Here is a 15,517-nt window from a genome sequence, read left to right on the forward strand (position 1 = left end):
GTATCACCGACACGTTTATTCCTTTCGGTGAATACAAACGGAAAAATAATTGCGAAAAATCTACAGCCATGCTCCTCTCTTTCTCCCTCTGCCTTATTTCTCTTCATTCTAACCGTCTTTCTTCCTTACGTCCTCCAGCGTTCCGTGCTTCATAGAGGAAACACGCGATTCCCGCGTTAACTCCCGCAGGGCGCAGCGGGTGTCCTTACGCGGACTCACATTAACCCACCTCCGCATCCTCCACATTTCGCGTCTTCTCCTCCCCCCGATCCCTTTCCCCTAAAAGATACACGTACATACTTTGCCGTTATCGCGATCGCCTTTAACACTTCGTCCTTTATTACGTATTTATACGTATTTTTGCCTTAAATCATTATATGCACCTAATATAAGATAGATATACATATTTTTAAATGCAAAAACATTTTCTTGATAACAGAATGAGAAATCGATTCGTTCCTGATTACGCGGTGCATTAAACACCTAAGTATTTAATGTAGTTTCATAAAGTTTGTTACAGTTTCGGATGATAAGGAACATATATCTTTTTCTATCTGATGCAAGAATCTTTCTCCAAAAGTATTATAGATCTAACATTTCGTGAAAATGTACTAAATTAAATTTCAACAAGAATATTACGAGCAAAAATTTGCGAATATCGTAAGTAATAGTTATAATGAGACTACTTCAACAAATCTTCGTCATCTTCTATTTCAATATTAAAGATAATAAAAATTACTATTTTGTAATTATTTAAAGATTGTATATGCAAGTTATACAGATTAATTTTTAAGATGCTATCTATATTATTTATTTACATTTAATAAAATTATTAATACACGGAAAATTATTTCTGTAAAATGACATGTGTGCTGTCAGAATATCGTATACTTCTACTACTGATGACAAATTAGAAGCCAAAAGAAGCAGTCTCTAAAATGCGTCTCTCATTACCTTCTATATCAGAAATTATTACAAGTTTAATAAATAAGAAAATATTCATTTGTCGTATTATTTACAATTTATACGGATTGATTCTCGAGTGTTCAATGTATCATTTTACGAGCGTGTCTATATCAGACTACAGGAACTGGATTCAAGCCGGTCGGACTACGTGTATATCGCGGCTGTGACGTTTCTGTGCCACAGCGAGGACTGAGATCGCTAACATCGCTAACTAACGGCGAGTAGATGAGCACCCTCGTGTGCTCGCCCGCTGAGCAGATAAGACTTCGCACCACAGCGCTGGTCACGGATCTTTGCGCTCGCCGCGCGCATCACCTGTGCCCATCGCCACCCACGCCCTTCAGGCACCCTGATAAATTACTCAAGACCTCTATCGTCTATCCCGAGCGAGCGGTCATGTGCACGGCTATCAGCCGGAGTGCGCCTTATAACATCCGGCAAACGGTCGGTACGCGTGACCCGACCACCTTCGAACGAACCGTACGCCAAGAAAACATTCGAAAGTTCTATCTATAGAAGACGCTATTATTGCGTGCCGCAATGCGTGGAGCGATTAACGAGAAACGTTCTTAACCATCCAATAATATATACTTAATATAAGCTTTTCTTTTTTAAGTTCTTTCGAAATTTGTATCAAACATCGCAGTGGATTTTTTTTTTTTTTTTTACTATCGTATACTTTTTTGCGTAAAATGAAAAAAAAATCCATCCGATAGCAATGTTTAAAATTAACATGTAAAACAAACTTGTTATATCACTATTAAAATATGAAATTGATCAATAAAAATGGAACACTTGATTAGATTCTCATCAAACTGAACCTGCAATTTGCAAGAATCGCTGATCGGTGAACAAGAATAATTTTAAATGCCGCCAGCAATTGATACCAGCGAGGTACACAAAGACGAAGAACCCAGAGTTCTCTACAACGTTTCCACTTGGCGACACTGGGACGAGAAGGGAGGAAGATCTATTATCTAAGAAAGACCTTAATAATCCCGATTCATAAAACCTAGTCTATCCTGGTACGCCGATACGCCACTGTCGGCCACGAGTGGGCTGATAAAGAATGACGATCGTAAGGGAAGAAAGTTGCACAGCGCTTATCGCCCAATAAATTCTACTTCAGCCAGCATCTGCCTGTCTCTTCCCCTTTCTCTTCCAGAGTTTCCTTCGTTTTCTCGCCTTTCGTGGCATCGCGTCCCGCCCCACCTCATGTGCCGCAAAACCCGTGTAATTACCGCCGGCAAGTACCAACTAAATTCTCCCTTAACGACAAGTTACGATCGAATTAACAGATTGCCCCGCCGGAAAAATAGTTCTCGAACGAATCTTCGGTCTCCTTCGCATTCTGTACACGCCATCATCTCTTATTAGGCCTGTCGATCCTAATTTTTACGCCTTGCTACAATAATTAAGAATTAAAGTAAAGAATAACTAAATAAGAAGAATCAACTGTTGTACTCGAGTTTCACTCAAGATTCAATTTTAGATTTTAATTAAGATAATATTCCTCTTGCAATTTAAAATCATTACATTGTCGTATTACTTAATAAATTATGTATTTCATTAAAAAGGTGAAGCTGATATCTTTATTTCTATAAAGTCCTCTTTCGAAATCACAAGAAAAATGGTAGAATAAAAAACATAACGTAACATTTTTACTTAATCCCTTTCTTCTATTGATAAACAATCTGTCACCGATCTTGCGATTTAGATTCTACGAGTCTCGATCAAAAACGCATACGTATAATAAATTACAGTTTACTATACCACGTATGTTATAACAAATGTTGAAGTATTCAAGTAAACGAGGAACTAAAAGAGGACAAAAAATCTCAATGAAAACTCGTAGCCGCGTAACAAATATATCGTGACAAAATTGAGATTGGTTATCAAAAACAGCAACTTCTTCGCGAGGCAAGTAGAAGAACAGCCGAGAGGAAGACATGTCGGGGTGGTGCAGCACAAGCTCAAATCGGATAGTTTGTTCATTAGAGATATTTTCCGACGGATGAACGGCGAGAGGCATTCGAGGGAGCGTGCTCAGAGTGTATTTATCTTGATAAGTTTGAGGCAGGAAATGAGACTATCGATAGGGAGAAGAGAGCTCGTGCTCGCCTCCCTTAAAAGAAGCAAAACCGCCAGAAATGAGGATTTCGATTCATTTAACGAGGAATAACGGCTGTATCGAAGTATCTCAACAGTTTGGAAGCAACCTTGCACAAGTGCGAATCCTTCAAGAGTAAATGTCTCGTTAAACACTAACGCTGTACCTACTTAGAAAGTTCTTAACTGTTACGCGCCGTCAAAATTCATAACGTATCGCATGAAGAAAGAGTTACGGCCAAAATAAGAAAAGATTAATAGAAAGCGATCAAGCGGAATATAGAGTGAATCTGTTGTCTTAGAGGAACAAAGTGTTCTGGTGACAGTTTACAGAATTGCACATAATATATCAAAAGCATCTAGTTTAAATATTATATTAAAAACGGTCGATTATAGAAAATTGAGAAATTGAAAAAAAAGTCACTCATTTTCCAATGTATATTGCATCTGACGCTTTTCAAAGCACAATTCCAAGAATAGGAATCTAACTGCGTCCGAAGCTAACTGCATCCGAATATCCGCTATTATACATCGATCGCAGTCAGAATTTCATTGGTACGGACCATTCGGAAAGCTCGTAAAAGGGCGATTGACTCGACTGCATCGCGTTACTTTCATATTCCAAAAGCGCGTATAAAAATTAATGTAAATGCAATGACCGTTAACTTAGCGAGCAATAATCGCACGTTTAAGAATCCAAGCGATAGAGAGCATATTCTGAAACTGGAATAATCAACTTTATTGCAGGAATATATTGAAAAATTTCTACTTTAAAACCTTAAAATTTTTTTATTTAAATATAGAAACATTAAAAATGTAATTATCTTGAAATCAAAATGTAATTAATTGTAACTTAAAATTCTTTCTTTTAAAATTGAAAATAAGATGTAATCAAGTGTTTTGATAATAAAAATCACCCCCGACAAATGTTCATGATGAATGGTCATAAATATACGCAATGATGATGTAAAAAATAGATATTAAATCATCTAATTATTTCTTCGCTCGAATACTTGCTTTTATTTGCCAATAGACTTGCTTTTATCCGCTGCGAGCAATTTTATCAAAAGTGTTATCGATTTTATACTCCAGCGCAAGCAGTAGAAAGAGGATGACAAAGCAAAAGCAAGATAGAATGAGGTGAAAGAAGGGAGAGAAAGAGAGAGAGAAAGCTTTTCGCTCCCGTATCAGTGGGCCCGTTTGACCTGGCACACATGCCGCCCATAGATCAAGCAGAACCCTTAGGCCGAACCCCACCATGCCACGGGCTAACCATTAATTTACAACCCGCAGAGTAACCCCATGCCTCAACCCCTGCATACAGGATCCGCGTCCCCTTGCGGCAGATATGAGCTACGACGTGGCGCTGAGGGATTCAACCGCTCCAGTTCCCGGACGGTCCCTTCTATCTCTCCATTCGGTCTCCTCCGCTCGCCGTCTCCGTTGAGCCCAACCTTTAAACGATCTCCACCTACCCGAGAAATACTCCCCGTTATATCACGGCAAAAGAAATTTAAATCTATCGACGGCGCATTTCGATTAATCTGTAACGATAACTCGTGGATTTCACCAAGTCTTACTCATAAACCGGATTTCACTGATAAAATATTATTTAAATCTTCAATGTTCTAAATAGGTTATGTGTACCCATCTATAAAGATCTGAGAGATTTTCTATATTTTATGATTCAACATTTATTATTGGTACAAGTACAAACACGTTCGTTAATTAACGTACGTGTAATTCTACATCTCTGATGAAAGAGTTGCGCCTGTTAATCTTCGAACACGACAATCTCTCTTCGGCCTTTTCAGCGATGGATTTACTCAGCTCAACGTGTTCATAACGAGCTCGTCGGTGGAAGGAGTAAAGAATAAAACTCTTAATTGTCAGCGGACTTGAAACTATCCAGGAGGACACTATCCAGAAGAAAGAAGAGACTAGAAGAGCAGATTCACAAAGATTGAGAGGAAAAGGGAAGTAGAAAGAAAATCGCGAATAAATGCGAGGAGCCGAAAGGGTGTGAGAAATGCTCTTTGATTTTGCGGGCTTTATTTTCGCTTAATAAGCTGGTGCGAATAGGCCCGGCTGTTGCTTGTGCTTTGTAACTCGACGGAAGTAAGTTGTCCCCTGTTTCGTTTTGTTGTCCAGCAGTTCCTTCTCTCCTTCGTGTCCCGACCTCCTACCCCTTTCCGCTCCCTCCCGCGGGAATGAAAGGAACGAATAATTAGAGAAGGTTGGCGGGCACGGCCCGAAAGTTTCTGGCCAATTAATTAGACGGAGAAATGCACGGCACGAGAGGTAACCGGCGCATAAGCGCCAGAGACGGCAATTTAAACAGCGACAATTCGACTGCGATTATCGCTGCACAAACGTTTTGACGGCGAGCTTTTATAATGTAAAGACTTCAGTGTTGATAATGGCGGATATTAAGAACTTCAATACATAATAGCGGGTCTGCGCGCGCGCACTATGAAATTCATAGAATTTAAAATTAAAAAGATTGAATAGTAGAAAATATAAATGGAACAGTTAGAAATAAAGAGATAAATGTGAAAGTTGTATAGAAAGGAAGGATTATACAGTAGATAAAAAATTCACAAGTTAAAGCTGCAAATAGAAGAACGTGTTTCGAAGGAGAGTTTAATTAAATGTAAAATATACATAATTTAGAGAAAACATAATCTTGCGTATTATTTTTTAGATTTACATTCTGATGATTACACTTCACATTGCAAAAGATGAAACTTTTTAAGAATGATGTAACAATTTTCCAATTAACATTTGTGACTTCGTAAATTTATAACTGCAATAAACTTTTATGGTCATTTTTTACTGTTATATTTTTAGAATATTACGTGAGATATTATTTCTAAAGTATTCATGAGTAACAAAACAAGTAATAAAACAAGTAATTGAAGTGATAAAAAAGAAAACACTAAAAAAGAATCGTACCGTATAATCGCAAGGATTTTATTACGTATATTTGAAATCCGTTTATATTGCGTTCCAATAATGATACCTATAGCCACGCATTGACAAATCACGCTCTGTTGTCTTCGTTGATTTTACAATAATAAAATATCGGCTTTATATTCGATGGGCGATAAGACGCACGCGCTCTCCTTTTACACCAAGGTACGTTTAGTATAGCGGCTGGACGCACCCCTTCAACCCTCCCACCTCTTCTTTCGACCCTCGTCGTCGGACTCGCCCCTCGTTTCCTCCACTTAAAAACCGGTAATTACTCTGATGCTGGTGCGCTCTGGCATTTACCATCCGCTTCGGTGTTACTCTGTTTTCTGCTTAACAGCGACACTCGACCCGAAACTCGATTTTCACAGCACGCTATATATCATTGCATTATACTGCACATTAGTCCTCGTGATGTGAACAGCGCAGTGAATTAATTTTGCAGTGAGTATCAAAAACGCTACCGTAAGCATCTTGCAGCACGTTAGTTACTTCACATAAGCTTTTATAGGTCGCATAATTTTGCTTTAACCACCTCTCTTTCAAAAAATTATTACCACATTCCATTACTATTATTATTACTATTTATTATTATTAATGTTCTATTACTATTATTATCATTTAATAATTATTATAACGATTATCATATTAGGTATTAAAAATTTGCGTCACGTAAACTTGACTGTTATTATCATAAAAATATTGTTAATTTTACTGTAACCTTGCGTTATTAATGTTTCTTATTATAAATATTATTTGTTATAATTTTCGTTCATTTCCTTTGTAAATAAAATTAAAGAATAAAGCAAGAAAAATATGAGAATAGGGTTTATGGGTTACCAATCAGCACACTTATTTTTAGCGAAGCCAACCTTGGCACGTCAATCATATTCGCGTTTTCTGCGCTTAATGATCAAAATGAAAAATTTAACAGAAATTTCCGGAAGACTGACACGTGGCTGTGACGTTATGAATTTTTACAAGGACATTTGAATTCAGACCAGATAATTCACATATAAAGATGTGCCTGACATATCTTCTAAAAGACGTTAACTCCGATATTTGCACAAAATATATAAATATTTGAATTCTTAAGCTGAGAATAATAAAAAAATTGAAATAGTAAAAAGATGTATTAATGAAAGAAAAAAAGTATAACAAAAATAGTGCGATCTCCTCTATATGTATAAAATATGAATACATTACTTACCTTGATCGTCGCGTGGTGGGATCTTTCATAACCATGACCTCTGTGATGTCTCCATACTTGGTGAAATACTCCCTGAGGCTCTCTGAAACAATAAAACGACTTGATTATTACTTGCACAATGAGAAATTATCACATAAATGTTTTCAGTGACATACGAGAGACATTGAACGCTGTTAAAATATTATTATATATGTTACATGTTTCTTATCCTAAAATATCGTATTATATAATTCTCAAAAAAGCATCGAACAACGTTATTTTTATCACAACGCATATTTGCCGTTTTTTTAAATGAAAGTGTCCTTTTACGCAAATATATGTCTGACAAAATGTGACAATGCGATGGAAATCCAAATTATCCCTTCGCACAGGCATCTGTCAACCAAAGTTAGAGCTGAAGGTAACACAGAAGATCACTGACGCTAATTGGAATTAGTAGATAACAACGCGAGTCGACACTTCGGAGCGTAATCCTCGTAGCCTGATAAACGCGGTGCGTGCGTCCAAAGTAAAGCTTTAGCTTAACACGACCTAGCTTTGATGGTAGCTAATTCTACACATTGTGCACCTGCTATGACGAGTTTGTTCAACGACCGTTTTCTGTTAACGCAAATAGTAGATAATAAAATTAATTTTGTAAAATACGCAATAAAAATAAAAAATGATACAAATAATAATTAAATCAGAATTATAACAAATAAAACTAAATGTTTTTATTCTTTATTCCAACAAATTTTTATAATTCTTTTTTCTCTCTATTAAAAAAATGTAATTCGTGAAATAAATTATTCAAATAAAAGCATGATAAAAAAGGTACATGCGTCACAAAGAAATATGTTCAAATTTGCAAACTAAATATGATTCTCAAACAACCGAAAGAAGGGAGAAATACCGAACTCTTCTCTGCATAGTGAACAAGAAAAGAAAAGAAAAATCACACCCAGTATCTGTTCCCTTTTTACTTTTTAGTTGGCCGAGAAATTATCCAATCGCGCACGTGCTATACGATCAATGCGACCGATGTAACCAATGTAGAGCTTCCTCGCTTCTCTCCACCAGGGACACCCCCTTGACCCTTTTCGTAGGTTTATAGCGAAAAGCTGAACACTGGCGGTGGGCCAGCATGGCCGCGCTCCAAATACGTCTTACACCTTATCTAATTATACGCTGTTTCATCCAGTCCACTTTAAAGACTTGGTAATGTTCGGCGGTTACTTGTCTATGCGATCACAGGTGAGCTTCAATAAATCCTTAATACTTTAGGTTACGCCGCGATACACAAAAATAAATGTGTAAACTTTTGTGTTTTTTTTACATTAACGCATTTTCAGCGATTTGAAATTCGGAAAATAAAAAAAAACTTATTTTATATTATTGTTATTCTGTATTCTTTGCATAAAACAAATGCAATTCTTTTCAGTTTATAACAATTTTTTAATTTGCATCTATAATAGCATTAAATTATAATTAAAAGCTTAAATTAAAATTATATATATTAAATCTTGAAATTTAAGAAATTGTAAAAAATATTATAAAATAGCATATCTGTTAATAAAAATGCAATAAAAATATACCATTAAAAAAAATTAAATAAAAGAAAGAATATGAATAAAAGAAAATGTCAAATTAGGAAAAAACAGGGTTGCCTGTTAAATGGAAAATACGAATCTTAATTATTGCTTGTATTTTTGCATGCAAAATGCGAGCGAACGACTGCAATCATGGAAAGCTTAGAGTGTTTGATAATTGTTATTGCCGGGGCGCGGAAAATACGAGATAACTGGACTTGCAAATTCAGCGCACGGCATTAATCAATGAATTATTGGTATCTCCAGGTCATTAGCCGCCGGGCACCACCTGTTTGGTAACGAGCCCTAAGCATAAATTACACCCGGCCTCTCCACTGTTAATTAGTAGCACTAAGTCGGAATTCTTAAGGAGGCGATACAGCGAGAACCTGTTATCAACCCTATGCCGGCTAATGCTCGTTTCATGACGAAACATTTAAAAGACAATTAGGCTAGACTAGAGACATTGACGTCACCGTTTATTACGCCATCATCCCTCTTGGAAATAAGACTTTGTTAATAAAAAAGGGCATTATCGAAGCGTGCCGTTGAATTGCTTCTTAATGGATTTGTAATTTGCATTTAATTCAAAGAACTATTTTTAGAGAACAAAAAATGAGACCTTTGAAGATACTGTTTAAATCTTGGAAATTCGCACGCGAAGAATAATAAGTGATGGAGGACCAATGGAGGACAATGACTGATCGCATTCTCCCTATTTGAAACTCCTACTAGAGAAAGGGCTGATAAATTCTCTACTGGCTTACTTTTCATTTAAAAATATAAGTAGTAAATACACAAGAGAAAGATAAATATATATATATATATATATATATATATATATATATGTAACCTATAAAAAAATTATATATGCACATATAATCTATAAAAAAATTAATTTTTTATACAAACTTTTGTTATTTTCTATAAATAAATAAAAAATTAAGCTCTAACTTTTTTGCTCGGTATATAATAATATTTTTAATTTAAATTGGCGCATAGTATATCTTCGTTTTAAAGAATTCTTTTTATTTAAACTACGTACAAATTTCAATATTACTCACACATTAAGAGTGCAAGTGTTATATTCGAGACACATAATTTATTAAGAGTGCAAGTGTTATATTCGAGACACATAATTTTTTAGTTTCGCATCTTGATAATTTTTTAAACTCTAACGCTAACGTCACCTTACTACAAAAAGGTCGCTAAATCGAGAGGGTATATCTTAAATCTTCGTCCCCGTTGAACGGGCTTGCCAATTCTTCCTTAATTTGTCCCGGCTCCTGGATTGATGGAAGCAATTTCTCGCGAGAAGACGCTCTTAAAACGCGGCCGCGATCCGCCGAAATTTACGGCTGTCATTTCCTTAATTGTTCTCCGGCACAACTTATTTTTCACGCGCGGCCCTCGGCCGTCTCGCATTCTCATTTCAGCCGTTCCAGTCGCTCGGAAGGTAGCCGCTCGTGCCTTGGCCCTTTGCCGGTGACGCGACCAGCTTTCTCAGCCCAGAACTCTTTCCCGCTCCGAATGGCAACAAACGGAAGCTGGAGCGATACGTTGTCGACTAGGAATGAAGAAGTGCTCAGGGGAAATGGAATGTTTACTTGTAACTTTCTTTAACTCTTCTCTCAAGAATGCAGTAATTTATAGTGTCGAAAGCAAAGAGAACTGCAGTTCACTTGTTATAGTAGCAGCTGGTTGATTAACTGAGTACATGTACAAAAAGAACACAAACGGAGAAAGATAAAATCACATTTCTACTACGTACAAGACGTGTAGCATGTTTAATATGTAAATAATATATGAATATTTTCAATTGTATCTTTTTTATGACACAATAGAACTCAAAGTTTTATCTGGAATAGAGGAAGAAATTACAGTTAAGGAGTTTACGAGCGGTGAATTTGCCGAAGTGGTATGCATTGTATTGCGTTTTGCATTGGTAATGTGCCAACCACAGTTTTCTTCGGCAAAAGAATGCTGCGTTTCTGTCGAGTTTGCAAACTTACGTTTTATATATCTTAACGTAAAATGCAGTTGTTCGTATATAACACGTTTATACCACGTTTTCGCAAATATAAAGTATTTCAAATTGATGAGATTCAGATAAACTACACATCTTTACGTTCAATGTTCAAAATATAATTTGATATGCTTCTAAATTCATCTCAATAATAATCGGAGATCATATAACGTTAATTAATCAGTAATCTTTCGAAATAAGAAAAATTTGTATATTTTTGGTTTCGTAAAAACAATTAATAAATCTTTTTTCCAAATAGAATCAATGTTGGGCTATTTTTTATATCTAAATATTATTCTAAGCTTTTCAACTTGACAATCAACTTTGTTGAAACTATCGTTTCATCAGTAGATGCTTTAAACTCTAAACAGATCGAGGTCTCAATAACTGGTAAAGAATTTCCAAGGAACGGAGCTAATCCGAAATTTCTTCCTTCGAAATCCGCGGATGCTGATTCAACGTTTACTTGTCCTAAACCTCTTCATTCTCTCTGTCTTTCCTGAGATCTTTTGTCTCGCATCATGCCACATCGTATCTGGAGCATATTGGTCGCCGTACTACGAGAAAGCTGCAAAACCGACTATCCACAGTAGTCAATGGCGAAAGGAGAGACGGTGAGGTGGCGGGCTCCATTCAAATGAGATTCAACGCTAGAGAGGAATCTCGGAAGAGATGCCAGGAGGCTGAAGAGGCAGTAGCAGACGCCGTGCAAGGGAAAGCGGAAGGCAAGCACGGTGCACGCTGGCCTCTGTGCTCGAGTGTTTTTCTATTCAGAGAAGACTCGCATATAAAGTCCTATATACCGCGAGTTCTATCCTATCCTATCTCCCGGATCCCCCAGGAGCCAGGGAAGATACGGGATGAGAGAGGCGAAGAGGCGGTTCTCCCCCATTCCGGAGGGCCGTTCATTGAAACGAATGGCCTTGTCCGCCTCTTGCTCCTCGTCCCTTCGTCTTCTCTATCTTCCTTTACCCCGCTCCCATACTCGTCTTCACAGTCTTCCCGTTTCTCTCCTTCTCTCTCTCTCTCTCTCCTTCTTTTTTGCTATCCTATCCCTGACCCTCGAACGTACCTCTTCTCCTTCCCTTTCCGATCTCCAGCCGCGCTTCTTTCTTCGCTTCTTCCTCGAGTTACGCCTCCCGCGAATCTGCCAGGATTACTTATCCTTCGCCAAAGGACGCTCAAGGCTCAACCTAAAGCATCATTTGAATAAACGCGGAGTTACTGCGCGCCTGTTCCCGGCAGGCAGAAACGAGCCGGCGAGAGATAGAGAGTCTCTAGCGCGCGTCCCTATATTAATGACGTTGTGATACCTCCGAGGCAAAAAGAGAACTCCTCGCTCTCTATTACCCACGGGATGAGATTCCTGTCAGCAAGGATGTCACATCTTCGGCAACGGGTCACGATACTCGCGCAACGTTTCGCTGTTGTAGCGGCACGTCGAGGCGAAGAGAATTCTAATTTGGTATACGATGATCGCGTACGGTGGAATTCTTGCTATTCCTTGGGACGTGACCGGTTAATAATAATAGCAGCTAATAATAATAGCGCGCGACTCGATAGTTTGTTATACAATATTATTGTAATAATAATTAAAGATAATACACAGAGACGTAGAACAAGAAAGTTTTGAGGGACAGCAACTTTTTCAAACTTAAAGTTAAAAATTAAAGTCACTAATGTTAAAGCAACTGAAAAGTTAATAAAAAAGCTAAAAAAAGACGACAAATATCAGTCAAATATCAGTACAGAGTACCTATATTAATAAGTAACGTAGTCGTTTCAAAAGTTAAAATTCTTTCTAAAGTTAGATAATATAAAGGAAGTATTATTAATACTTCCTTTATATTATCTAATTATAATAACCGAAGCTATAATAATTCTACAATCGGTATCAATTATACCAATAGTGATTTTACGATTGTTGATACGTAATTTGCTTCACGTTACTGACATTCAGATTCAATAAATCGTCGATCGACTGTCACTTACTCTAAACTAATTCAGGTTCTAAATTAATTCTCTTTCTCTTAATCATTTAAAGCAGCGCTGTTCAAGATTTGTACTGTTGAGCTTGAAATTGAAATGTATCGGTGTTCGTGTCTATTGCCGTTTTTACTTCTCACTTCATAGTAATTTTTTCGTAGCGTGTGACTCTCAATCTCAGAGACGAGATTAGTCTAAGACCGTTAAAAATTTTTTTAAGTATGTCCTTCGTAATTTTCTAATAAATAATGCGAGAAATTATTAACAGATTAGATATAATTAGACAATTATGAAGTTAAAAGTAGAAATGGCAATAGGCAAATCCTGGGCAGCCCTAGTTTGAAGCAAGAAAATGTGACAAATAATATCCGCTATTTTCGTGCTTCATACGCAAATCGTGTAAGTTACCTCTAAAAAAAACATTATGAAACTCATGCTAAGTCAATAATAAACCTCTATTTCTGTATCTGAGAGCGTACCAGAATTAGTGACGAATACTCAACGGCCCATCCGCAAATACGAGGCTCACGCGCACCATCGATAAATGATGACACACCGGTGCTGTCAAATACATTACGCAGATGCACATAAATATGTCTTTGCATGAATTATCGAATAAACATTGCAAGTGGCAGTAAAAATTCCAAGCGTTCACTTAAGACGCATGACACGCCCTACATCTGAATATTATTAATGATATTAAAGTAAAGTGTGAGTTCATGCTATTATTACCAAATACTGTTGTTGATATACCATTAAAATAAATTTTGCTCAATATTGACTCAACAAGATATTTTCCTTGAAAACCGTGTCGATATCAAAAACTGCAAACGATCAATTTACAATCATAGAAATTCTTATAGAATAAATAATATTACCAATATTTTTATTAATGTGTACTGCGTAATGTGATTTTTGGTATTGCAATCAATATAATAACCAAACGTTCACAGTACAGTTCAGTTACCGCTATGAGAATATAGATATAGATCAATATGTAATAAGTTAATTTCATCAAATGAGGAAAACATAATCAATTAAAGTCCCGTTAGTGAATCGATTAAATGAATTCTTCATCGCCATTCATCAAATAATCCTTAAACTGCCATTAATATCAGTTATCATTAAGTTTCAAAATATCGTAATGTACCGATCAGTACTATCATGAGTCTATCATCAGAATTTCCCTAAAATCCGGTTATTAATAATACTATTAATACTCGAAATAATTATATTAATTGTCGTGTGGAGAGAAATCTAACGAACGGCTGTATGTGACAGCGCAATTGCTGCAAATTTTCCGCATTTAAGATTTCAAGTTCAACAAATTCCACGGTCAGTCAGGTAGCGCAACAATCATACGTAACGTTACATACATCGAGTAAATAAATAAATATCGAGTTGGCCGCTGCATGAAAATTTCCCGTCCTCACGTTCCCGCGGGACAAGACGCCGCGGACCGGAACGCCGCGTCTCCTACTTCGAGCTGCTCTCGCGTGCCGGCGTCTATTTTGGCTAACGTACCAGCGTTCCAAAAAGATCGTGCCGTCTATCCGTCGTGACTTCTTGCGCAGCGACGAGCCATTAACGGCAACGTAAGCGTACACTTGGGTCCGGCTGGAATCGTAGCGTGCCGATCGGACGAGTCGCGAGGGAATCGAACGTATAGCCTGGCGGCAGAAAGGGGACCAATTCCAAATTGCTGTAGTTCTTTTTAGGGACGAATAGGAAATTTTTTTTCTCTCGTTTGGACATATCGATTTCGTACATCATTGATAAAACCGACCCAAATGTTACACGGATATCAAATAAATTAAAAAGTATATACAAGAATATTATTGTGCAAAAATTATTATGCATATATAATTCTGTAAATTTGCGACAATAATATCAAGTAACAACAAGTTAAAACAGCGATATGTCGGCTTTTTACAATTATAAAAAATTACTGCTTTAAAGTTTTAAAAGAGACCACGCAATTATATCATATTGATTAAACTTTTTATATAATGTACAAAGAATTTAAGATAACCACAATTTAAGATAACCATTAATCTTGATTTTTTTTATTGTTGCGATTGTAAGCAATACACAATCTTGACGAATCCAAAAACAAATATTTATTTCGGAATATAAAGGATTAACATGAATCGGAATAATAAAGCAGCGGGCGCCACGAAGGGGGTGGTAATAGACGGGGTTGATTCTCTACACGCGCCGAGCAGAGGCGAGACGTAAGAGGGAGGACAGAACCTGGAGCCTACCTGGCCGCGAGCCAACCTCGCTTCCAGGATTCGCGATAGTGCCGTGGTTGATGCATAGTGAGAGAGATACACATAGCAAAAGAGCAAAAGAGCGAGAAAAAGAGAGAGAGAGAGAGAAAGAGAGTGAATGTATAGTTGGTGCATAGTAGCACTTCGCCCCTCTTCTATCCACTCGATCGTATGAGCGCCCGCATTGCAGCTATGGCCCACCATCCTAATGATGGCAACCACACAGGTACGACTACTCTTGTTACCCTCTTTCTCCGTCCCTCTTTGAGCCACCCTCTTTCTCGTAGTTCCTTTCCCCTTCCCTACTCCCTACGAGACCCACTCGGGCTCTTTGTCGCTAGACCCCGCTTTTCTGCTGACACTTTGCTGCGAAGCGTCGCCACGCTTTCGCTGACCGCGACTGATT

The 15,517-nt window shown here is 37.3% G+C and overlaps 1 protein-coding gene across 4 annotated transcripts in view; it reads right to left on the reverse strand.

The window, feature by feature from the left end:
• The window catches only part of LOC105205369 (RNA-binding protein Musashi homolog Rbp6), a 594,533-nt gene that overhangs the window by 353,512 nt on the left and 225,504 nt on the right, over nt 1–15,517 (reverse strand). For all 4 annotated transcript variants that reach the window (XM_026130366.2, XM_026130364.2, XM_039452221.1 and 1 more), the window contains one exon: nt 7,259–7,340. In XM_026130366.2, coding sequence (XP_025986151.1) covers nt 7,259–7,340 — 82 coding nt within the window. The remainder of the gene's footprint in view (nt 1–7,258; nt 7,341–15,517) is intronic.

Source organism: Solenopsis invicta, chromosome 7, assembly GCF_016802725.1.
Source record: "Solenopsis invicta isolate M01_SB chromosome 7, UNIL_Sinv_3.0, whole genome shotgun sequence".
Taxonomy (NCBI): domain Eukaryota; kingdom Metazoa; phylum Arthropoda; class Insecta; order Hymenoptera; family Formicidae; genus Solenopsis; species Solenopsis invicta.